At 53.4% G+C, this 24,667-nt stretch overlaps 1 protein-coding gene across 1 annotated transcript in view; it reads right to left on the bottom strand.

The window, feature by feature from the left end:
• LOC133343533 (RNA-binding protein 20-like) overlaps positions 1–17,492 on the bottom strand; it is a 74,531-nt gene extending 57,039 nt beyond the window's left edge. The window contains exon 1 of the mRNA XM_061553206.1: positions 16,903–17,492. Within this exon, the coding sequence (XP_061409190.1) occupies positions 16,903–17,000 (98 nt within the window). The 5' untranslated portion in view covers positions 17,001–17,492. The remainder of the gene's footprint in view (positions 1–16,902) is intronic.
• Between the last annotated feature and the right edge of the window lie 7,175 nt (positions 17,493–24,667).

The following is a 24,667-nucleotide window of genomic DNA, read 5'->3' as shown; positions in this document are numbered from 1 at the left end:
CTCACCTGGGCCACCCTCACCTGGACCACCCTTACTTGGGCCACCCTCACCTGGGCCACTGTCACCTGGGCCACCCTCACCTCACCCACCCTCACCTGGGCCACCCTCACCCACCCTCACCTGGGCCACCCTCACCTGGCACCACCCTCACCTGGGCCACCCTCACCTGGGCCACCCTCACCTCACCCACCCTCACCTGGGCCACTGTCACCTGGGCCACTGTCACCTGGGCCACCCTCACCTGGGCCACCCTCACCTCACCCACCCTCACCTGGGCCACCCTCACCTCACCCACCCTCACCTGGGCCACTGTCACCTGGGCCACCCTCACCTCACCCACCCTCACCTGGGCCACCCTCACCTGGGCCACCCTCACCTGGGCCACCCTCACCTCACCCACCCTCACCTGGGCCACCCTCACCTCACCCACCCTCACCTGGGCCACCCTCACCTGGGCCACTGTCACCTGGGCCACCCTCACCTGGGCCACCGTTACCTGGGCCACCCTCACTTGGGCCACCCTCACTTGGGCCACCCTCACCTGGGCCACCCTCACCTCACCCACCCTCACCTGGGCCACCGTTACCTGGGCCACCCTCACCTGGGCCACTGTCACCCGGGCCACCCTCACCTCACCCACCCTCACCTGGCCCACTGTCACCTGGGCCACCCTCACCTCACCCACCCTCACCTGGGCCACCCTCACCCACCCTCACCTCACCCACCCTCACCTGGGCCACCCTCACCTGGGCCACCCTCGCCTCACCCACCCTCACCTGGGCCACTGTCACCTGGGCCACTGTCACCTGGGCCACCCTCACCTGGGCCACCCTCACCTCACCCACCCTCACCTGGGCCACCCTCACCTCACCCACCCTCACCTGGGCCACTGTCACCTGGGCCACCCTCACCTCACCCACCCTCACCTGGGCCACCCTCACCTGGGCCACCCTCACCTGGGCCACCCTCACCTCACCCACCCTCACCTGGGCCACCCTCACCTCACCCACCCTCACCTGGGCCACCCTCACCTGGGCCACTGTCACCTGGGCCACCCTCACCTGGGCCACCGTTACCTGGGCCACCCTCACCTGGGCCACCCTCACTTGGGCCACCCTCACCTGGGCCACCCTCACCTCACCCACCCTCACCTGGGCCACCGTTACCTGGGCCACCCTCACCTGGGCCACTGTCACCCGGGCCACCCTCACCTCACCCACCCTCACCTGGCCCACTGTCACCTGGGCCACCCTCACCTGGGCCACCCTCACCTGGCCCACTGTCACCTGGGCCACCCTCACCTGGGCCACCCTCACCTGGCCCACTGTCACCTGGGCCACCCTCACCTGGGCCACCCTCACTTGGGCCACCCTCACCTGGGCCACTGTCACCCGGGCCACCCTCACCTGGGCCACCCTCACCTCACCCACCCTCACCTCACCCACCCTCACCTCACCCACCCTCACCTGGGCCACCGTTACCTGGGCCACCCTCACCTGGGCCACCTTCACCCGGGCCATCCTCACCTCACCCACCCTCACCTGGCCCACTGTCACCTGGGCCACCCTCACCTGGGCCACCCTCACCTCACCCACCCTCACCTGGGCCACCGTTACCTGGGCCACCCTCACCTGGGCCACCCTCACCTCCCCCACCCTCACCTGGGCCACCCTCACCTGGGCCACTGTTACCTCGGCCACCCTCACCTGGGCCACCCTCACCCGGGCCACCCTCACCTCACCCACCCTCACCTGGGCCACCCTCACGTGGGCCACTGTCATCCGGGCCACCCTCACCCGGGCCATCCTCACCTCCCCCACCCTCACCTCACCCATCCTCACCTGGGCCACTGTCACCTGGGCCACCCTCACCTGGGCCACCCTCACCTCACCCACCCTCACCTGGGCCACCGTTACCTGGGCCACCCTCACCTGTACCACCCTCACCCGGGCCACCCTCACCTCACCTACCCTCACCTGGGCCACCCTCACGTGGGCCACTGTCACCCGGGCCACCCTCACCCGGGCCACCCTCACCTCACCCACCCTCACCTCACCCACCCTCACCTGGGCCACCCTCACCTGGGCCACCCTCACCAGGGTCACCCTCACCTCACCCACCCTCACCTAGGCCACTGTCACCTGGGCCACCCTCACCTGGGCCACCCTCACCTGGGCCACCCTCACCTCACCCACCCTCACCTGGGCCACCCTCACCTGGGCCACTATTCTGCCAACTCTGGGATTTTGGCCTCAATTGACTGATTTCAGCTCTGCGCCTCAACATGCGTATGATGGCAGAAATATGTTCTGGAGCTAAGTGCCAATGTCAAGCTCTGCTCGCCACGATGAGAGCGAGGGCTACCAGAGGGAGTCTTTTTGCTGTTCCTCCTCTGTTAAAGAGCGAAGACTACAGCGGATTACTCTATGTCGTCTGTTAACGAATGCAGCTGGATCTCAAGACTCCGTTACTTACGGGAGTGGGGGGGGGCTGCGTAGGGATGTTTGGATGTTTGGCAGATCAATACGTAGTTCTTGTCGTTATTTATTTATTCCAACTGTGCTTATGTCAAGGGAAAAAACAATAAAAATACATGGAAATATAATTTCCATATAACATCACCACGTGTTAGTGAACGGCCCCCGGAAGAGTACTTCACAGAACTACGTCTGAGGTCACTCGCGTTGAACCTTCTCACGCGCCCTGATACAGAGTTGCCCATCACTTGCCAATCAACCCGAACATTCCGTCACCCCCTGTATTGACATATGCCGCAGTAAGTAAACAAACACATGGGATGACGGATGTATTTGTGAAGTCGTAAATGACTCTGGCTGAGACCATCAACCCGCCACACTTGAAAACAACCCATCGAAATCACAGACGGCTGGACCGCAGATTAAAACCCAGGATCTTAACGGTGCCGGCTCGGTGCTCTGGCATGGCCATTATGAATCCCCCGAGACAGAGGCGGCCATTCTAATCTCCCATAAACAAAGAGACACGGCCACTGTGAATCCTAGAACAAGAGGCGTGGCCATTGTGAACCCCCCCCCCCCCCCCCCCCCCCCGAGACAAAGAGACAATGCCATTAGGAACCCTCCGGGAGACAGATACACGGTCGTTATGAACCCCACATAGGAACAAAGAGACACGGCCATTATGAACCCCCTTGAGATAGACATTGCTGTGATGACCCCCACCCGCACCCACTCAGCCACCTCAATAAATTGTATTTAAATAAGTGTTTTGACAATGACATTGGTGGCACGGCGTGATGGATTGCGCTCTTGCGCACGAGGTCATGGGCTCTTCGCGCGCCCTTGCAGTGTCGCCAACGCAGCCGTGCTTCGGCGAGCTCCACGCACGCGGTCAGTGCCATGTCGGCGTCGTTGTCACGCTATCATTATGATGATCACTGTATAAGATTATGATATTATTTTACGGCTTAATTGGCCCGCGTTATTTAAGCGACCAAAAAATAAAATAAAATCAAGCTTAATTAGCCGGTCAGCACGGCGGGGGTGGCGGGGGGGAAGTTAAATAAAAATAAAGACGCTAATTGATTCGGGTCATCGCGGCGCGTGTTTTAATCGGCCGCGCGTGACAACGGCCCCGGTGACGGCGCCGTCACTCAGAGCCCTCCGAGCGCCGTTACAACGACGACGACGCGCTGGGGGAGCCCTCGTTCATTAACGTCTTCGAAGAATCAATAATTAGCGTTCGCTAAAACCCGCATCACATCGCGGCATTGCTGGAGGCGAGGTCTCAAGCGTCAAGATGCCCTCTCCGCGCGAGATCGAGCGAGCGTCCTTCGCTTGAAGCCACGTGGTCCCCCCCACACCCCGCCGCCTCCTCCCGCACGTGTATCGTGCTGGTCACCTGATAACATCCCCACACGTGCGAACGGACAACACCAGATAGAGTGTACCATGATCGCCGTTCGCCACTAAGCTGTGGCGATGTCACCACGGCGATTGTGCAGCCTAGGTGCACTTTGGGGCCACGTAAAGCGTCGAAGGCTCGCTGGCAGGAAGCCACGGGGCAGACCCAAGTGCCGTGGGTTGACGGACTGAGATGACTGGTAGATGCACCATCTGTGCTGCCCAGATATACGGACACACACGCACACTGCGGAAATCGGCGACGAGCTATCGGCTTCAGTGTCACACTCCATCATCATCACGGTCCATGGGGCAGATAGCCCGTAGGTTGTCCACTGCACAGTCCGTCATTTGTTTCCCTTTCCTCTGCCTTGTACCAATATATCCTCAAGTAGTGCCCCAAATTTCTGGCACACATCTCTCATGTCATCACCAAGCTATTCTATGGCACTTATTCCGTCACACTCCGTGGGAGGCGAATTACTTGCTACAATTAACATTAGGGCAAAGCAGAACTTTACGCTGACTTTTCCTGAATCAAAGTTAAAGAAAACAGAGCTCTAGCTCTAAATTTAAAAGTTGTTTTTCTATATATGTAGGCGCAGACTCTGCTTGTGGCGCCATTCGGCTCTCTGGCCCTTCTCGAACGTCATGAGAATTTACTTTGCTCACGATCGTCCTGTACGTCTCGGAATTGATCAATCAAGCGGCGAATTCGAACTTCAATTCGCGATCAACTTCGACTATCCCCACCACCCACCCACCCGCGCCGGAGTCACTAAGCTTCGTACCGCTTTGTGGATGGTGAACAGTGGCTGCCATATGGACATACTCACCCCCATTAAATAAACGTGGAATTTCCACACGGCTATCAACAGGACAGATAACCACACCGAGAAAAATCAGAGACTGCACGCTTCACAACCATCAAAGGGGCGAGACAGGACCGGATCATGGTCCCGTGAGGCCACTGGGCACATTGGAACATGTCTTATGGAAGCCCACCCCCCCCCCCCTGCTTTCCTATATTGGTGTCTTTCTTGCCTTCCTCCTCGCAAAATCATCCACTAGATCGTCAAAATCTAGCTGTCTGACAAGGTCTGACTCTATTGACATAAGTGACAATGAGCTGAGACGTGTTTGGCCATGCTACTCCGCAGCTAATTTTTTATTCTGCCTAAAAGGGAAAATGTCCGCTCACCCTGGCAGTTTGTCACTGGCAAAGTTAGAAAAATCTGAATTGCCACGAAAACATTGGGGAACACTGACTGCAGATTAAGTGCCTGCAACGTCTCAAGCAATTTAGTTGGGCACTTATCACCCTCAGAGTCAGACATGAAATACTTGGATGAGTTCGTTGGCAAAGTTCATGTCCAGGTCTGATGGATATGCAGCAGAGAGTGCATTTACCTTTTCCACTATGACATCATTGTTAGACATCTGATCTGACATAAACAGAACCCAAAAGAGACTGGTCAAACGCTTGTAAGCATCCAAGCAATGTTCAAGGCACACCACTCGCTTATCAGTGACCACATAAAATGTTTCTGAACTTCTCCCTTCCCTCAAGTGTCACACCTGGCTCTGAGCTCTCATCTGCAAATGTTTTGCGTTTCCTCTTTCGCTGAAGATTGTGCTTATATGACTGAGAGACACCTGTCACATTTAAGGCTGCCCTTTCAAAAGCCTCAAACTGGTCTCGCTGTCCCGCCACAAAATCCCTCAACGAATACAAAAGCTGTGCTGCTACAGAGATGTCAATGTCACTTTTCTGTAGGTGCATGCTTGTAGCGTGGAATCGGTCAAGTATGACATCCCAGAAATGTGCCATGAACACCACCTCTAAGGTGTCCAATTTAGCACATATGCCAGCGGCAGTACTGGAAAGCGATGTTAATGTCAGTCTGACGTCTGTCTTCCGAAAGACTTTCCCCCATCTGTGTGTGGATGAAGAGCAAAATGTGTACAATGACTGCAACATGCTAAAAAACGTGTCAGCTTCTGGGCTACTGCCGTCTAAGGTGTTAACACCAACTAAGTTAAGTGAATGCGCTGCGCAAGGCACATACTCTATCAGCTAAGAATGGGTCAAATTGTAGTAGCAATTCTAGAATGCCAAGGAAATTACCGTCATGGGTTGACCGAAACCTTAATCATCTCCCCTAAACGCAAGCCCTCGTTAACCAAGAACTTGATCACTGCTACAACTCTTTTCAAAATGCCCCTCCAATATTTACGTTCCCCATCAAGTTGCTGCACGAGATCTGCATCTATAGCACTGCCCTTTGTCCGCTGGTGCAGGGCAAGCATGCATGATCTGTGTTCTGCACTCTTTTCGTATTCCCCTATTCTTTCAGAGTGCTTCCAGTCACAAAAACCGACTAAAGCCACGGAGCTTGCTGGAGAACAGTTTGCATGCAAACCAGTACACATGATCTGTTGAGGGTGAGTACAGTAGCCACTGTCTAGAAACCTTCTGCCCATTTGGCAATAAACAGTTCAGAAGTTCATTGTTGAAACTTCTAGTTTTTCCACCAAGTGCTCTATCTCGGACTGAAGCTGGGTATTTTTCACTGCAGGTTTGGAAGGGGGCTGCTCCTCTTTCAATAAGCACTGACTTAACAATGTCACTGGAAGTGCTTTGCCATAATGCAGGTTCAGTGACCTCATAGCACAAGGAATGGCTTGGTTGCCGATTTGATTCTTGTGAACTGCCCAACAGCTCCTGAGGTGGAAATGATGGTTCTTGTATACCATTCATTGCCTGTTGAGGGTTCGCCTTCAAAGGATGGCTCTGGGGGAGTGACAATATTACTGGAAACTTAACTCGTACTAGTTCCTTCCTGACAGCTGACAATAGTGCTGCTGTCATCATTACTATCAGAGGGGTTTTGAAAGAAGTTGGCAATGAGTGGAACACTTTGAAGCAAACTGCCTCTCTTGCCTCCTTTGCTTTTTTGGCTTTCCTTTTGGAAGCACCACTATTCCAACGTTTGTGGTCCATATTTCAGAACCAGTATGCTATTTATATGAATATATTTATAGCATATCTCAATACTTATTAAATAAGAATTGAATTAATATATGTAGTGAGTTCAACTGAGTTGCAGACATACTCTATGGAGGCAACACATTTATTAATACCAACACAAAGGGGCAACTGCCCCTTCACCAGATAACAACCTATGGTGGTGGATCATCAGGCTAACTACACTGAATCCCTGCAGTCACGAAAGCTTTAAATCGAAATTTAACTACACTAGTTTACACTGGGAGTAGCTACAATGAACAGGACCCCAGCTTGGGTCCAGGTCCATGTGTTGGCGACTCTTCTCGGACATAGAACGTAGATTCTTCAGGATAACCACAGCAGCCGGTCCCTCTGGGGGACCCGGCTTCTATCCTCCGTGGTGTGGCAGGCTCCGCCCTTAGCCACGACCACGTTCAAGATCCCTCGAGCAGGATCTTGACCCTGACATGTGACCACCCCTAGTCCCCACCTGGGGGCCCTGTGTAGACTTTAGCGGTCACGTGTCCTTCGGGGTCAACTAGAGTATCATGGCCCTTAGTAACCTCATTCCCATGGCCGGCACTCTCACACCCTATCCTGTAGGGGTCGGCACTGCACGCAGAGCGTGGTGCCATCCAGCACTGTCAGTCAGCGCTCACTGAGCCCCTCTAGGGCCGGTACTGCACCCACATCCACGTGGTGTCCGCGGTGTCGCAACATAGCACGCCGTGCCTCTCTCGGGCCGGCATGACACAGTGACATCTGTGATGTCACTACATCTATATTGATAATGACAACACCCTTCAAATACTGTTGTTGGAAAATACAATCAAGTGGTAGCATTTTATAGTCTACTTGTACCTAAAGGTAGATTTGAGTATAAAAAAGAAAATATAAAAGCACGTAAAAGAAAATAACCCTAACCCTTTAAAAAGGCTGTTAGAAAATAGCCTTTAAAAAGGCTGTTGTTTTTTAAAAAGATGAAAAAAGTCTCTGAATATATTTCTATGGCGTACCAAGCAATAAAACAGGCATCTGGCTGTGGCTTCTCCTAACAAGAAATGTCTTATATACCTGCCTGGCACAGAGAGAATTATGTTGCTTGAAATTCAAAATGTAACTTTTTTTTCATTGACTGAATAACCAACAAAGATTTATGATCAGTCAGTGAAATAACTTGGTGGAGACTATGCATATAGGCCACACCCCATCGATGGGGAGAAAAAAAAGACCTCATAAGAGCTGTCGACAATTTGCATGTCAACGTTAGCATTATCAACTTTCGTGGATCTAAAAACAGACTGTCTATGGAAAACATGAATGGGGTTGTCCTTAATCTTTAAGTATGGATTGGGTCTCTTATATATATAAGTTAGTATAAAAAAAAGGTTTTGCCATATTTTTTTAATGTTTCACAAAAGCGTGGTGTATTTTTAATAATTGATTTGTCAACGGCTAAGCTCTCAACAAATGACGAGCCCTCGGTCTCACTAGCTGGATTTTTAGTGCAGCTAATTTGGTTGTATGGGCAGCTAGCTGGCAAAAATGGCAGCTAGCTAAAATAAAGGGATAGCCAGTTACGGTACGTCAAATAACGAACGGCTTGCCATAATGACGCCCTTTAACCTATCATGTTATGCAGAATGAACTGACTTGTTGGTGAATATTGCATCATGTCACATCATATTGTAGCGTGCCAACCAGTGGCTCAGTTGTACAGAAGCACTGTATTCTCCTAGAGGCTCTCGTTACAAGCATGCACTGCATATGTACCAAGAGGCCCCCAGGTGTTACGCTCGATGTAAGCACCGAGGGGTCTGGGGGGCCCTAGTGGTGAGCTCACGCTTCAAGCACCGAGGGGTCTGGGGGGCCCTAGTGGTGAGCTCACGCTTCAAGCACCGAGGGACCTCACATTGTAAGCGCTGCGGGGCCCTAGTGGTCAGCTCACGCTTTAAGCGCTGCGGGGCCCAGGGACCCTCACACTGTAGGTGCCGAGGAGCCCAGAGGCCCTAGTGGCCAGATCACGATTTAAACACCAAGGGGTCTGGGGGGCCCTCAAATTGTAAGCACTGAGGGGTCTGGTGGGCCCTAGTGGTTAGCTCACGCTCTAAGCACCCAGGGCCCTGGCGTTGAACTTCCTTCGGAAGTCTTGGGCCACGCACCGCGTGCGGCCTGAGGCTTGGAGGCCCCCTGGAAGTCCGTGGCCCCGGGGCACTGGCCCCACTGGTCCGGTCCGTAATCATCCAGCCTTGGGTCGAGAGACCCAACGTTATCACCTGCAGGGGGAAATTAATTAAGAACAAAAGCGAGCCCTGAACGAGGCTATTACAGCTCCTGACTGCCGAGATGAAAGCGCCAATATGAGAGTGCACACACGTGAAATCGGAGAGGGGGGGCTAGCGAGGCAGCTGGCTCCTGGGTGTGCTCCCCCCCCATCCACCCCCACCGCCCCCTACTCCACCCGAGTCCAGGGTCCGTCTTAACGAGCCTCGCGGGGGGTCGCGATACGCAACAGCTGCGAGCAGACCCCAGTCACGGGTCCCGCGAATCAAACAATTATAGGCTTGGAAGGCATCGGTGCCCGTGGCTCACGGCCAGCAGCTTGTGTAAATATAATAACATAAAGCGGGGGAAACAGAATCAGCCTGCCGCATGGGGTACACAGCCCATTGGCATAGTCTGTGATTGACCGTGTTATCCCGATTGTAAGACGCTCCAGAAAGTTAGACGCACCCCCCCCCCCACCCAAACTTGTGCCCGGTGTCAATAAAGTTACGGAAATCCTGGTCTCACGCGTGCACGCGCACGCACGTACCGGATTATAAAACGCATCCCCAACGATTGTTTTATAATACAGTATAGGGGAATAGATGTGGGTCTTATAACACTGGTCAACAAAAAAAACATTTTTTTTCTGGCCTGGACTTTTGCAGCTGTTTTAGACTAATTTCAGGGTGCTGATTCCAAATCTGATCTCAGATTTGCTCTATCACATCTAATTTTTATGCTATCGGCATACCCAATTTTCATTGATTTTACCCGAAATTAGCTCTGTCACTTATGATTGTAAGTTGTTGCGAGTCAGTGACTGCTTTAGTGTTAAAATATGGTGCTGTATTTTTAGGATAGTGTGTTTATAATATCATTTTATGTAGATATCCACATTTATTTCATATTTTTCTTCTGCAGTTTTTAATGAAAATGCAATATTTGATATCTCAAAAACCTGATGTGATAGACAAAAACTGATGCCAGATTTGGAATCAGCACCCCAAAATTACATTACAACCGTTGGAATACCTTATGCCAGAAAAAGTGTGTTGACCAGTGCAATACTCACTGATTCTGAAGACTGGCGGTCAGGAGAGTCCCGCGGAATTCGGATGTTTGGCCACTTCGAAAGAAATGGGTGCTTGAAGTGTGGGAAGAAACCAGGGCTCCCTGAGAAAACCCACCACCAATACGGCGGGTGACGCTCAAAGCTCCACACAGATAGATTCAAGAATCTATGACTCTACTGCCATCTCCTGGCCACCTTGCAGCACAAGCCTACACCACCTGGTTATCCTCAAGCAGTCTCCCATCTCATCCTTAAGCAGCCTCAATCCTGTTGAGCTGCAGGGTGACTTTGGCATTCCTGTGTATTTTTTCATGGAATGTTTTATTATGATTAGGATTGTTTACCCAGGGACCCTTACTGAGTCTCGTAACGTTTTGCTTTCGAGGAGGGTCCTGCCAAGTGTTTTGCTCGGAAAGCATCGGCTGTCGTATACAGGGTCTTGAGATGTGGTTCCATTGTGTGGTATAATTGGAGTGTACTGTGTCACCTCTGGCATGCAGAAAATACCCGACTCATATCTTCAGTGCAAAGGAGGCCTGGGATAGCTGCAGAACGCACAGCTATTGTCGAAACACTGCGTGGGGATACTGATGGTGTAAACCTCACAGTGGAGGCATCCACCATTATCCCTTACTGTGGATATATTAAGGAGAGACTCTACCCCGGCTATAGGAATGTGGATATCCCCTACACTGCCCACGTCTGAGCGCCATACGAGGTCAGTTAGCGCTGTAAACCACTGTGACTCATTCACTAACATTAGCCACGATAATTCCACTGCTGGATGAAGGCCTCCTCAACAAGCAAGCTGTCACCATCTCTCATGACCCCGAGATGTGACGACAATCCACCCGCCACTTGGACATTCACCTATTTCATTGCTGTACCTCCTCAGCAGACCTGCCCTCAGACACAGATCCACCACGTAGCCTCAACAGCCTATTGGGGCAAGTGTCCATGTTTACACATCACACCAGGAGCTCGTCTGAGTTGACCTCGGGGACCTCGGGGAGGGCACAGTTGAGGCCATCAGCGGGATTGGAACTGGTGTCGCTGGGTTCCTTGCACAAACCGCTACACCACCGCTCCCAACACGCAAAGACAAAATACACATGCGGACAGACACACACAACACACTGACACACACACAACACACATACCCCCTGGAGGATATCTTTGACTCGGCGATTCTCATATTTGTTGGCACGGCGGCCCCCCAATTAAAACCCTTGGTCCCCGTGCCCCCCCCCCAATCCCACTCCCCCCCAAACCACCAAAACACAACCAAGGTGACTGAGGCCACAATACAGAGATCACGTGTCATCCACGTGTCGAGTCGTCGCGGTGTTCGTAAGGCATTCATTTAGTGTGTTGTGTGAGGCCACTGTTTCACGTTGTGTGTCAGTGTGTGTTGTGTTGTGTGTCTGTGTGTGTTGTGTCGTGTGTCTGTGTGTGTTGTGTGTGTGTTGTGTGTCTGTGTGTGTTGTGTCTGTGTGTTGTGTCTGTGTGTGTGTTGTGTGTGTTGTGTGTGTGTGTTGTGTAAGGCCACTGTTTCACGTTGTGTGTGTTGTGTCTGTGTGTCAGTGTGTGTGTGTTGTGTGTCTGTGTGTGTGTTGTGTGTGTTGTGTAAGGCCACTGCTTCACGTTGTGTGTGTTGTGTAAGGCCAGTTTCACGTTGTGTGTGTTGTGTCTGTGTGTCAGTGTGTGTGTGTTGTGTGTCTGTGTGTGTGTTGTGTGTGTTGTGTAAGGCCACTGCTTCACGTTGTGTGTGTTGTGTAAGGCCAGTTTCACGTTGTGTGTGTTGTGTCTGTGTGTCAGTGTGTGTGTGTTGTGTGTCTGTGTGTGTGTTGTGTGTGTTGTGTAAGGCCACTGCTTCACGTTGTGTGTGTTGTGTAAGGCCACTGTTTCACGTTGTGTATCAGTGTGTGTGTTGTGTGTGTGTCTGTGTGTCAGTGTGTGTGTCAGTGTGCGTGTTGTGTGAGTGCGGAGCCGCCGGCTGTGACTGCTCTCGGCAGCGAGGTCTACTCCGTGACGTCACGGCCACGCCGCGGCACGGACGACGAAGCCGGCGGCGAGGGTTGTGAAGGCGGCGCTCGCCCGGGGAGGGCGACACGGAGCAGTAGGCCTCGGCAAGGTAAGGTCATTTACCCTTTTTACTGGGTAAAAGGGTAAAGGTGTCCACATGCCAAGGGGTAAGGTAAAGGGCAGGGTAAAGGTAGCTCGGAAGAATTACCCGGTAGGGTAAAGGTAGCGCAAAGTGTTACCCGGTAAATACGGCGCCTTGTTTACCGCTAGAAGCTCCGTGGCGCAGTCCGTGGCCTCCATTTAATAAGTAATATTTTAAAAACAAACTTTATAAAAAACACGCTTTTATTAAATGTACTTGTAATGGCAGAACTCCACGACTCCAGGAAGTGGCCCCGAAACTTGCCACGACGTAAGGGACCGTGGCCAATTACAGGACCGGTTCAAATACTCGTCACTGGTATCATGGGACCTTTTTTTGCCAATGTGAAGGAATGATAATTAATGTGATTTTACCCTTTCTGGCAATGAAACTGGTGTTAAGATGTGCAAGCACCAAAGAGATGCATTTTTTATTTGTGTGTATTATTACACGCTTTTTATTAACTCAATCTGTTGTTGTATCCTCAAATCTTGTAACAAAAATTTTACCCACTTGCCAATGTGGTATAGACTGCAAACTTGGTATACTTATGTCATACTGATGACAATACTATATTGTATCATAAAAATTAGAAATTATATATTTGTAAACATTATTTTTTATATGTTATGTTTTGGCTAGGGTCTAATTGTCCACGGCCCCTTACGTTGTGGCAAGCTTCGGGCCACTTCCTGGAGTCGTGGAGTTCTTCCATTACTCGTACGGTACATTTCATTAAACCGTGTTTAAAAAAAAAGTATTTTTAAAATATTACTTATGTTTTGCCTGAAACATGCTGTCTCTGGTGCAGGCCAATCAGCTTCAAAGACAATGCACACATAATTATATCATCAGAGCATTTTTTTTTTATGTTCACCACAGGTGCGTGTGGTTAAGCAGACTTAATTTCTTCCAACTGCGATTCACTCAGTATCCCTGGCCCGTCTGTTTGCTATGAAGGCCCACTGCCCGAAACGTCGCCTAATTTATATACACACACACAATTGTTGTTGTTGATCTGTAGCAGTGTTGTTGAAGAATGTGTCGAGCTCTTTGATGAAGATTTTTTTTGACAAGAGTCGACACGAGTCTGGGGGGCTCATGGTGAGGGGGGCACGTGCCGGGGGGGGGGGCACGTGACGAGGGGGGGGGCACGTGACGAGGGGGTGGGGCACGTGACGAGGGGGGGCACGTGACGAGGGGGGGGGGCACGTGACGAGGGGGGGGGCACGTGCCGGGGGGGGCACGTGACGAGGGGGGGGGCACGTGACGAGGGGGTGGGGCACGTGACGAGGGGGGGGGGCACGTGACGAGGGGGGGGGGGCACGTGCCGGGGGGGGGGCACGTGACGAGGGGGGGGCACGTGACGAGGGGGGGGGGCACGTGACGAGGGGGGGGGGGGCACGTGACGAGGGGGGGGGGGCACGCCAGCCCTGCCGATGGAAATCGCGAGAGGGCAGCCGACGTGGAAGCCCCCTCAAGCCGCATCGCAGGCGGCGTGCAACACCGCCACACATTCGTTGGAAGGAGCGTAAGGGCCACGATGGGATACTGTGGAATGGTAACGCCGTCGAGGGGCACTGAGAGTGGCTCGGTCACAAGAAGGAGGGGAGAGGGAGTCGTTGCACACAGTGAGCAGTGGAGGAGGGAGACGCGGAGGAAGGAGAGAGGCCTGGAGGGAGGGAGACTTGTGTGGGCGACCTCCGAGCGGCCAGAAGAAGAAGAAGACGAGTAAGACCGCACACCGAGTACTCAACAAACTTATCAAGCGGCGTGGCTTTGCGAATCGCGATGCTGCTGCAATGGGGTTTACAAATGGACGGCCCTGGGCCGGGGGAGGCAGGGTGAGGCACGGGCGCGCTGCTCGCGTTTGGGTGCGCGTCCTCCCCTCCTCCTCCCCTCCTCCTCCCCCTCCTCCGCCCCCCCTCGTCCTCCTCACCAGGCCGCCTCGGTAGCGCCTTGCCGCCGCCACGCTGCGTGGCCATAGGGCCCCGCTGCGTGGCCACCCACCCGGCGTGGGGGCCCCAGGGCCCCACTGCTGCTACTCCACAGCGCCGGCCGCAAGACGTAGCCGCGCGGTGCCGTGGTAACCCGAGGCATTGCCTGGCAGATTTACGGCGCCCGCGGCTGCGGCTGCGCCCGGCAAGTTTGATGGGGGACAGCTGGACGCGCCACCTCGCTCGGCCTCGGAGCCGCATCGATGAGACGCTCGTTGCGTGCGCGATCCCCAACATTGTAATTGCTGTTGAGGCTGCATGAGGTGACATTTTTCGTGATCATATACACACATACTTATATATATATGGCTAAGCTAATGTGTCTCTGTGGCGAAGCTAATTGGTGTACATGTGTGTGGCCCGAAAGGACGTGCATCGTGGAGACGGAGCGATTAAATGCGCTCCACCACGGCTTATTTTGTAATTGCTCGATACACCCAGAAAGGCCTCGCTGAGTCTCAACAAAGACTCTCTTACAGGAGGGTCCTGGTGTTGGTATAATCCCAGCCGAGTAATTTACAGGTAATGTTTCAGCATTGTTTATTCAACACCAGTCGAAATGAATGTTTTACGAGATTTGAGAGGACACCAGTAAACCCGGAGGAAACCCGTGCAGAACAGGGTGAGAACATACAAACTCCGCACAGGAGGGAGCCCGAGGCAGGAATCGAACCGGGGGGCACTTGCGTGATACCACTGTGCCGCCTCCCTGCCACCCATGTGATGACCTGTGACCAGGTCAAGTGTGCAGTGAGGACCTGGCAGGCGTCTCCTTTTACAAGCGTCGCGTCCACCCGACACCGAGACCTCTTGGTGGAATTCCACCAAAAAAATGTTCGGCGAGGGTCAATAACCCTCTCACAGAGCAAGATTAAGCCACGAGTTATCGTCGTGGAGACTACAGCTTTCCGAGAGCAAGATTGCATCACCCGACTGCTAATGTCCACAGAGGGCCAGGACAATTCATCACGGACCCATCGGGCGGTCAGATTAACTCATCGCAGAGCTACGGGGACGGCCGTATCCATTCAATAACGGTTTAATATAAAATAACAATCGGGCGATGATGACTCCCCCAAGGAGAAAGGAAACGGTCTCGTTGGTTCAGCCGATCGGTTGCTTTCCCGAGGAAGAGGCCAAGGAACGCCTCGGCTTGGCGATTTGCCCGCGTTATGGTTCCCCGTGGCCGAGATGTCGGTGGAGGCTTTCGTGAAAAATTCCGCGCAACGTTTGTCAAGAAGTCACTCTGGCCCAACGTGGGGTGAAACCCAGAGGTCCGGTTTATAACGCGACATAACGTGTAACTCGTCTGGCAATTGTTTTCGCGAAGCACGCACACTTTCATTTAGGGTAAAGATGGAGAGACGCATGACTGAAGAGCAGGCGACGTTTGTGCTAAACCAGTGGTGGATGTCAAACGCATGTCTACGCAGCAACGAAGAAAAAAGGTTAAAAAAAACTCCCTTCAGCCAAATTTGTATCCATTTCATAAAAGTGTGGCTTGACATTGTCACTAATCCACGTTGGTGGTCACAATTCTTCCAAATATACAAATACAATATCTAGCTCGGTAAACTAACTTTACAGCCACCCTGCACATTTACTCGGGAAGCCTTTCCCACTGGGAATATAAACTCTGAAGCCACATTTCCATTGGTTACCCCCCTCGTCCTGCTCCCCCCTCGTCCTGCTCCCCCCTCGTCCTGCTAGCCCTCCTCGCCCTCCTCAACCTCCTCGCCCTGCTCGCCCTGCTAGCCCCCCTCGCCCTCAACCTCCTTGTCCTCCTCGCCCTATCCCTGCTAGACCTCAGGCCGACCTAGCTCCACGGCGCGCCTGGAGGCCACCGCGTGCCCCCCTTCACTCAGCGATCGCGCTGCTCATGCCCCGCGCCCGCTCCGCCCAGACCCGTTCCCCCCCACCCCACCTCCCGAGGGCCGGCGGCTGCACACAGTACCAGAGGGCAACGTCGACTGCCACGGCCGCCAGATTTATGGGAGCTCTCGCCGGGAGGGCGGCCGGTTCGCAGGTAACACTGGAGCCCCGCTCGCGAAAGCCGCAGTTTAGCAGATGTGAGCGGCGAAGCGCCGGGATCAAAGCGGCGCTCTCGGTGAGCCCACTTGTCTCAACCACGGCGGCTGCAATAGAATCTGCGCTGCATCGTGGTGGCAGTTTGGAGCCGCCATATATCACCGCGGCCCCTTTATGGTCATGGCATGCTAGTTCAGGCTCCCTGGTGCTGAGTTTCAGCGAAGTTAAATTCAGCATCAAAATAATAATTCCCAAGTTACAAGTCTGTCATTAATATATTGCCCATACAGTCTTGCCAGCTGCCAAAATAGTAATACACTGCACTGCACCCAAGTACATATACTAGTGATAGAGTATATCAGATTTATTGAAGTAACTCAACGGGGTTCGTTTAATTATCAAACACCGACACAAGACCAGCGATCGGGACTGTTTAGCAACCCTCCCAATGTGTGAGCTCGCATCCACGTCCGTACCTCGCCAGGGCCATGCTGCTAACGTGGGCTCCCGGCTCTCCTGCGGGGGTCTGCGGCCCCCTCTCCTCCCTCCTCCCCGCCGATCCAGGGAACTCCATCGCGCCTCCCAGACCCTTCAAGCGATCTGTCCGTCCGGCTGGCTGGCCGATCCGCCCTCCCTCCCCGCTCTGTCTCCGAGCGAGCGAGTGAGCGAGCGCCTTCGCCTCCTACACGTGAAAATCCAGGTTCTGCCGAGACAGGCGCTCCGGTCCGTCCGGCCGGCTATCGGCAAGTCACTCGGCGGCACGACACGACGTGGCGCGACGACCCGTGCCGACGCTCGGGCGTTTTCTGGCGTAGGAGACGGTCGTTGGAACGGAGAGAGAGAGAGAGAGTCCGCGCGGGGTCGCCGCATGTCGACGCGGTCGTTCGTCGTCAGCAGGTGCGCTCGCCAAGCTCCCGCACGTCCCCCCCCCCGCGCCAACCGCTCGGATTTCGGGTTTGCGCGCGCCCGCTCTCTCCCGCGTGACGCCACTCGGAGGGTAGAAGGCGGCGAGAGCGCCGAGCTAAAATTTAAAGAGCCCCTGCCACGCCGTTTGCCCAGCCTTCCGCTAGTCCGAGGTCAGGGTTCACCGGCTCGGCCGAGGGACTGAGGGGCCTCACGGAAGTCGGGACGGCGCTGCGAGGAGACGTCGGATGCCGCCTGCGGGGGCGGCGACTGTGGCACGGGGACTGCGGCATGTTGGCGGTGGCACAGAGCGGGGAGGGAGAGGGGGGAGGCGCTGATTTTGATGATCGCCAGGTAAAAAAAAAGGGCCGTCTTGGCCAGTGCAGCGTTAAATGTTTTTAGGTGGTGTGATGTAACATCAGCTCTCTCCGTGCAGTCTGTGGCACCGGTTTTGTAAATTTGAACCCGAGGGCGAGCCAGCAACATTGCATGGGTGGAGATGATGCTGTCTACTAGCCCTGTATTACGAACAGACAAAAAGACAACGTGAAGACCTGGCCGGGCGCGTGCAAAAACGTAATGTGCAACCAAGTGAACAAACTCAACCAGAGCAAAGCGTCCGACTGGGAAGAACACATTTTGTTTGTTATCCTGCATTGCCAATGTTTCCTCAGCACCTCCGATTAGCACGGTTGGCTACATACGTTGTGAAAGTTCAGCCTACGAACACATACTCGACACGCTCGTCCAGAACACAAACAATAAAAGGGATACATTTTTAAGGGTAGTGTTTTCGATGAATGCAATCGAGTTTTTTTGTTAAGACTGAGAATAACACTGGTCAACAAAAAACATATTTTTTTCTGGCCTGGACTTTTGCAGCTGTTTTAGACTAATTTCAGGGTGCTGATTCAAAATCTTATCTCAGATTTGCTCTATCACTTTTTATACTATCGGCATACCCCATTTTCATTGATTTTACCCGAAATTAACTCTGTCACTTATGATTGCAAGTTGTTGCAAGTCAGTGACTGCTTTAGTGTTAAAATATGGTGCTGTAATTTTAGGATAGTGTGTTTATAATATCATTTTATGTAGATATCCACATTTATTTAATATTTTTCTTCTGCAGTTTTTATTGAAAATTCAATATTTGATATCTCAATAACCTGATGTGATAGACAAAAACTGATGCCAGATTTGGAATCGGCACCCCAAAATTACCTTAAAACCGTTGGAATACCTTATGCCAGAAAAAGTGTGACCAGTGTATTTCAAGTCTTGGAAACCAACGGATTCTTGCAAAATCACTGGACATTCATGTTTCTCCCAAGATGCTCAAGCGAGCTTGTCTCTCTCTTTTCTGTCCCACTGACATAAACATTCCCTGTCTCTGGAGGGGCGCCCTGGGGGCCAGTTGCTGTCAGAGCAACTGCTCAGGCTAATGAAGTCAACACCACGGCCTCCGTGGCTTCGCCAGCCTGAGGCCACTAAGGAGAGGCGCTGGAACGTGTCAGGAGGGACGGCTTCTGTGAAGTCACGGCAAAGCTACATTTAGTTTCTGAGTCACCTCAGTGTCCTGACGATTTAAGACACTGCTCTCACGCAGTTGTGGCCTTAATCTCTTCGTACGTTATGGGATTTACTTCTCTCCAAAAATCCCTTCGAGCGATTCGCGTGGCGATGAATCGGCACCGCAGGTGGTGTCGTGCCCTATAGTCGGTCGTGGAGACATTGACACGTGATCTCCTAAAACATCAAGATATTCCTTGCGCTCTCTTCTCCCCCTGCCACTGTTCAAGCCTAGGCTGAAGCCCTTCCCCCTTCTCCTCTGCCTGTACCCAAACCGCCTCTCTCTTTCTCTCTCCATGCAGAATAAACACGGCCACCGTTTTTTGCGCGGCGTCTTGAGATGCGGCGACATTCGATGCCACTGCTGTGTAAATCGACGTCGTATCGCGATTGCAGCCGTGCAGATTTTGCTCTCTCTGCTGCAGAGACTCTGCGGGATCCCATGCTGTCCCAGGGGGCCCCCGCTGCGGAACGGATTGCGTTTTTTCTGAGACTCCGCGGCCGTAAATCTCGCGTAGTGATTTCGGATAAATCAATGCGGTAATTAACGGGATAGCGTGTTCACGTCTCCGATACATTTGAGGGGCACGCAAACATCTCTTTCCTAGGGCTTCCCCTTCCGGACGGGGTGGCTTGTCGGCAGCTATGGTGCCGCCGCTGCCGCCACTCGACGTGGCGGCGGAGGTTGGTATCAATCGACGTTGACGTCCACACGCATTCTCCCGTCGCATGCGTCGATCGTAGAACTCCCGCCCCCCGGGGGATGCCAGCCCGGCCGCTCGGATGCCTGCGCCGCCACTGCTCCCTCCCGCTAGCCAGAGGAGCACGTGGCAGCGCTATAAAAAGCAGCGCTGCGCGAGGCGCAGAGGCGCACAGGCACGCGGGCGCCGGCTGGCAAATATGGCTCCGGCGAGCCGCGAGCCAGTGCGGTCGGGACTCGGGAGAGAGGGCGGCCGCGCCGTGGAGCTGCCGGAGCCACCATGGGTGTCGTGGGGGTCCCGACGCCCCCTTCCCAACACGGCTAAGAGACCCACGTGGAAAACTTTGGACAAATCTCCTGGTATTTTTCAGTCCGCGTTTTTCTCCCTTCACCGAGGCGTCGTTTCGCACGTCGCGACGGGCCTGGATTTCCACCACCTGGTTAAATTAGAGACACCGCGGGCGCCGATTGTGTCGACGACGACGGAACCTGTAATCGCATGGCAGCGCGCGCAGTCGGCTGGGCACGGAACTGCGGCGGCCAGCAGCTGCGCGGGTTAGCTGTGACCCTGGCCATGGGAGAACTCCTCCGTGCGTGGTGAAGCAGACGGGGCAGGGGGGTGGGGGTGGCGAACTGCACGGATCCCGCCGGTAGTCCACCCTGTAACTACAGGTAGGCACCCCCCCCCCCCCCACGACTTCCACAGCACGGGCCGGAGGAGACGGTGAGACGTGTGGAGGCGACGGAGCCGCGCTGCCGATGCTTGCCCAGGGCCGGCTAGCGCAGGGTCTCCAGTGTCGTTAGTCGAGCGATAATCTCCGCGACTCCTTGATGACCCAATTTAGATTCTGACATCGGCTTGAGTTTGGTGACTTCTCCCAAGGCGCGTGTCACATTACAGGGCCTTCTCGATTTTAAATATATCGCAAATGCCACGTGCGGATTTTGGAAAATTACTTTGTATGTTCCACTGATGTCTTCATACCGCTGAACGTTACGCTGTGATGTAAGTTTTTAGTATTTTTTACGTTGTATAAGATTGATGTAATTGCACTGAGAGACAGAGGTGGTGGAATAAAGGAATCACGGAGGAAGAAAAAAATTAAGGGATCATACCGACAATTAAGAAAACCTTGATGGGCTGGCGCTGGACTCATCGCTTGACTGGATGATGGTCGATGGACGACACTGGTTACGGAATGGCAGCCCAAGGAGAGCACATGCCCATGAGGACGTACGTTTGGAGATGGAGCATTGAGATTGGTTTAAGTGCAGTCGTCAAAATGATGGATGGTAGCAGCGAGAAGCATTGGACCATGAAGAATGGTGATGGCTTGGGGAAGCCTTCAGCAGTGGATAAACAATGGCCGATGCGGTGTTGAGGTGTAATCATGCAGTGGCGAGATGTTAACTACCTCGCCTGGTATGCAGCAGGTCGTGGGTTCCATCCCGACTGACGCCTGTCTATTTGGAGTTTGCATGTTTTCCCCGTGGTCGCGTGGATTTTTCTCCAGGTCCTCCGGTTTTCCCCTCAACATTTAGAATCAATGTGCCTTTAGAGTATTTGTGGCCTTACCTGGTAAAATAAATATAAATAGTTTATCTTCTTGGTTCGGTAAAGTCACGTAGAATTGAAATAATAAAAATAAAACATAATAAAATAATTATCACGACGTTTCGGCCACAATGCAAGTAGCCGTCTACGTGACTTTACCGAAAGAACCAAGAAGATGAATCCCTGCAGTCACGAAAGCTTTAAATCGAAAAATAAATAGTTTAGTTTAAATAGTTTATAATACGATGGCAAATTCGCAACCTGTCAATCCACCGGTGCGGGTGATGACACCGCAAGGGTGCACCCTGACTGGGCCTCGTCGGGACGATCGTGAACGCAGGGTGAATGCACCAAATCGTCAGTTGCCGAGAGAGAGGCGGACGAAGTCCACCAAAGCACGGATTCGGAACCGCAGCCAACACTCAACGAGCAAAGTGCGGCACACAGTGGGTGCTCTTCCGTGTAAACGCCCCCGACACGCACGAGGGCTCTGCCAGTCGAGAGAGACGAAAGCCAGAGTTTGGTCGAGAGGCAAGACGCACGACCGTTAGGCTCTGTTGATATCGGGGCTGACTCTCGGATTAACCCTTTTTTTAATCTCGAGTTTAAAAGAAGCCGAGAGACTTTCCAGGCCGGCCCCTGACACCGGCTCGATACGGGAAACCGTCCCCCGTGGATCGGCGCATGCAGAGGGGTTACGTCCACCGGCCAACGGCCACATTTTGCGGCGTGCTGGCAAAATTTAACCCGGCTCATAAAAGCCTGCTGGGAGGGGAATGACATTCGAGCCATTCACACGCTTCCAGCGCTCGGCTCCAAGAAGCTGTCACGGCCGCTAAACGCGTTTCCCGCGGCCACCGCCAACGTAGTCCCATTGCCGGGCCATGGCGCCGCCTGCTCACGTTCCAGCGTGACGCTGCGGCAAGGGGGCCCTGCCGATGTAAATCAATAAAAAAAAATTATAATTGTTCAATCGCTTCGTGAGAGATATATTTGTGTCTGCACCGTTTCCGATTTCTTCTGTACCAGCGGTTTTCTCATTTTGTTTTATTTGTTTTTTTTTACGTGATTGCTTTCGTAATTCTGGTGACGCAGGTCACTCTTGCAAACGAGACTCACCCTGTTAGCTGGAGCTCACACGTCGTGAAACAAAATGAGCTTTAAACTTTCTTCAGCTTCCACTGAATCGCAAATGCCTTTTCACATTCGATAAAAAGCCACACGTCAAACTGTCTGGTGATAATTTGTCTCTTTGGGTTTGAGCGATGGCGTGAATATTTGGTCAGTGGTGGGAATCATTTCCTAACCCCATCGCAGTGCCGCCATCACGTGGCCACCTCGCAGCCAAAGCCTCTTCCACACCTGGCATCCCATCTAAGTACTAACCAGGCTACACAACCTGCTTAGCTTACAATAGCTGACGAGACCAGGCACGTTGTTCAGGGTGACTTTTGACACAGGCGAATGTGACACCGCGGTGACAGACCCATGTCACACCCGTGTCAGCGTAAAAAATACCCCAGGGAGCCCACGCCCAGCCTATCGACGCTACGCCCCGTCAATCAGCACCGCTGCCGCCGCACCAGGACGGACACCTCACTATCGTACGGCCACCCAGAACTCGCACACGAACCCTCGACATCGCCACCGCTCAACCGGCCCACGACTCGCAAAGCTCAATAGCTGGGACGCGGAGAACATGGACATAACCAGCGGGGAACGTAGAAACCAACGAGTCTGGCGTCGAGCGAGCCGTCGCGCCGGACAACCAGGCTCGCACGGACCACATGGAATCAAACACCCGAGAGAGACGAGAGGAGAGACACGGACCAGATGGTGGAGGTTATCGGCAAAGATTTCAACACGAGCCACAGTGATTTCCTGCTCAAACGAGCATCGAGTCGGTGCTCAGATTCTGTTTGCGGTGGAAATTCCACATTCGTATGGCGGGGGGGGGGGGAATTCCAACATAGGAAAACCACTGCTGACGTATCCACAGTGGCACTCATTCAATCGAGCCCAGAGGAAGGGATGATGAGCTTGAGTCAATCCCCAACCAGGAATTGAACTCGCGACCTTCCGCAAGTGAGCCGCATGCTCTAGTGCCAAGCGATGCGGCCAAATTAAACAGAATGATTTGAACACAAGGTAAGAGGCGAGGCCGTCTTCGGGATGCACGCTCGCTCGCTGTCCACACCTCTCAGAGAGTTTAATGTGAATTCGTGTAGCGAACGGAGATTGAGACAGCGTGTTTTGGTCACCCGTATTTATACCCAGAGCCACGTGACTGACGGGACAGACGGACAGAGACAGTGCGCTGTGAGCGTCGGCAGTTATTAGAGGTCACATACACATTGCACGCACGCACATCCCTCGAATAGACGACACAGTGCACCGTGCTTCGCACCCGGCTAACATCAGTGGTGAGTGACATCTGAAACAGTCCGGGGCCTCCCGTATGTCTGTCTGCTCCAGCCTTAAAAACGAATACCTGGTACGGTGTGTAGTAAACATCAAACACTGGTGCTGCGAGCCACACCTAGCCAGCTCCGAGAGATGCTCGCTAACGTCACTTGTCCCAAGCAGTCTGCTAACGGCTACACCAGGCGTCTTCGTCAGCCACAGGCACGCGGACACGAACCTCGGGCGTGAGGTTTCATCATCGCCAGTCCTAGAGAACCATCGCGGCCGAATCGATATTTATCTCACCGTGTTAAACCGCAAGGGCGTTTATCATCAAACGGCGGCTCATCCACACGTGCCTCCGTCGCACCAAAACCAACAGAGCAATCGGCGAAACGCTTCCCTGCGCCTGCAACGGCGCCCAACTTACACCGCGACATTTAAACAAGAACCGACGCAGAAGATTCCTGGGTTTGATCTTCCACGAAGCTGCTCATGGTCCACCCTAAAGCCGCATCCACTGCACCAACCGTGGCAGCAGCAGATGCACAAATGGAAAATTAAAAACTGTCCAGTGTGCGACTGTGGTCATCCAGAACAGAGGAAACAACATATATAACGACGCGATGCCCGATCCACAAATGCGAAGGCGACATCACAGCGATGCACTTCTCGTGATGCGGTTGTCGGGGCTTGAGCACCTGAATGTGAAAATTGTGGTCGTTGCTCAGCATCTACATCAGCAGCCGTACGAAAAAAGAAGATTTAAGCGCGCCGCATCGCGCTCATTACCAGCAGGGATGTTATTTTCTTACGATTGAATTTCCCCCGTGAGGAATTGGCCAAGCAGCGGGAGCAATAAGCGAGTAAAATTGGCACGGCGAGGGCTGCCAAAGCGGCGTGCCAGTGGGGGACGTGGAGGAGGGGGGGAGGGGGTTGAGCGGAGCGTGACGGCAGCCGTCGGACGAAGGGACACGGCGATCTACAGCTGCGGCGATTCGTCGCTCAAGTCTTATCGATCGGCAACGCGATTATAATCGATGCGCGGTCCATGACGATAACTGGCGGCCGCCTCCAGCCCATCCCTCCGCCGGCTGCCCCCCCCACC

This window comes from Lethenteron reissneri, chromosome 17 (genome assembly GCF_015708825.2).
Source record: "Lethenteron reissneri isolate LAM-NWPU_2019-01 chromosome 17, ASM1570882v1, whole genome shotgun sequence".
Taxonomy (NCBI): domain Eukaryota; kingdom Metazoa; phylum Chordata; class Hyperoartia; order Petromyzontiformes; family Petromyzontidae; genus Lethenteron; species Lethenteron reissneri.
This window is presented reverse-complemented; position numbering and strand designations above follow the sequence as displayed.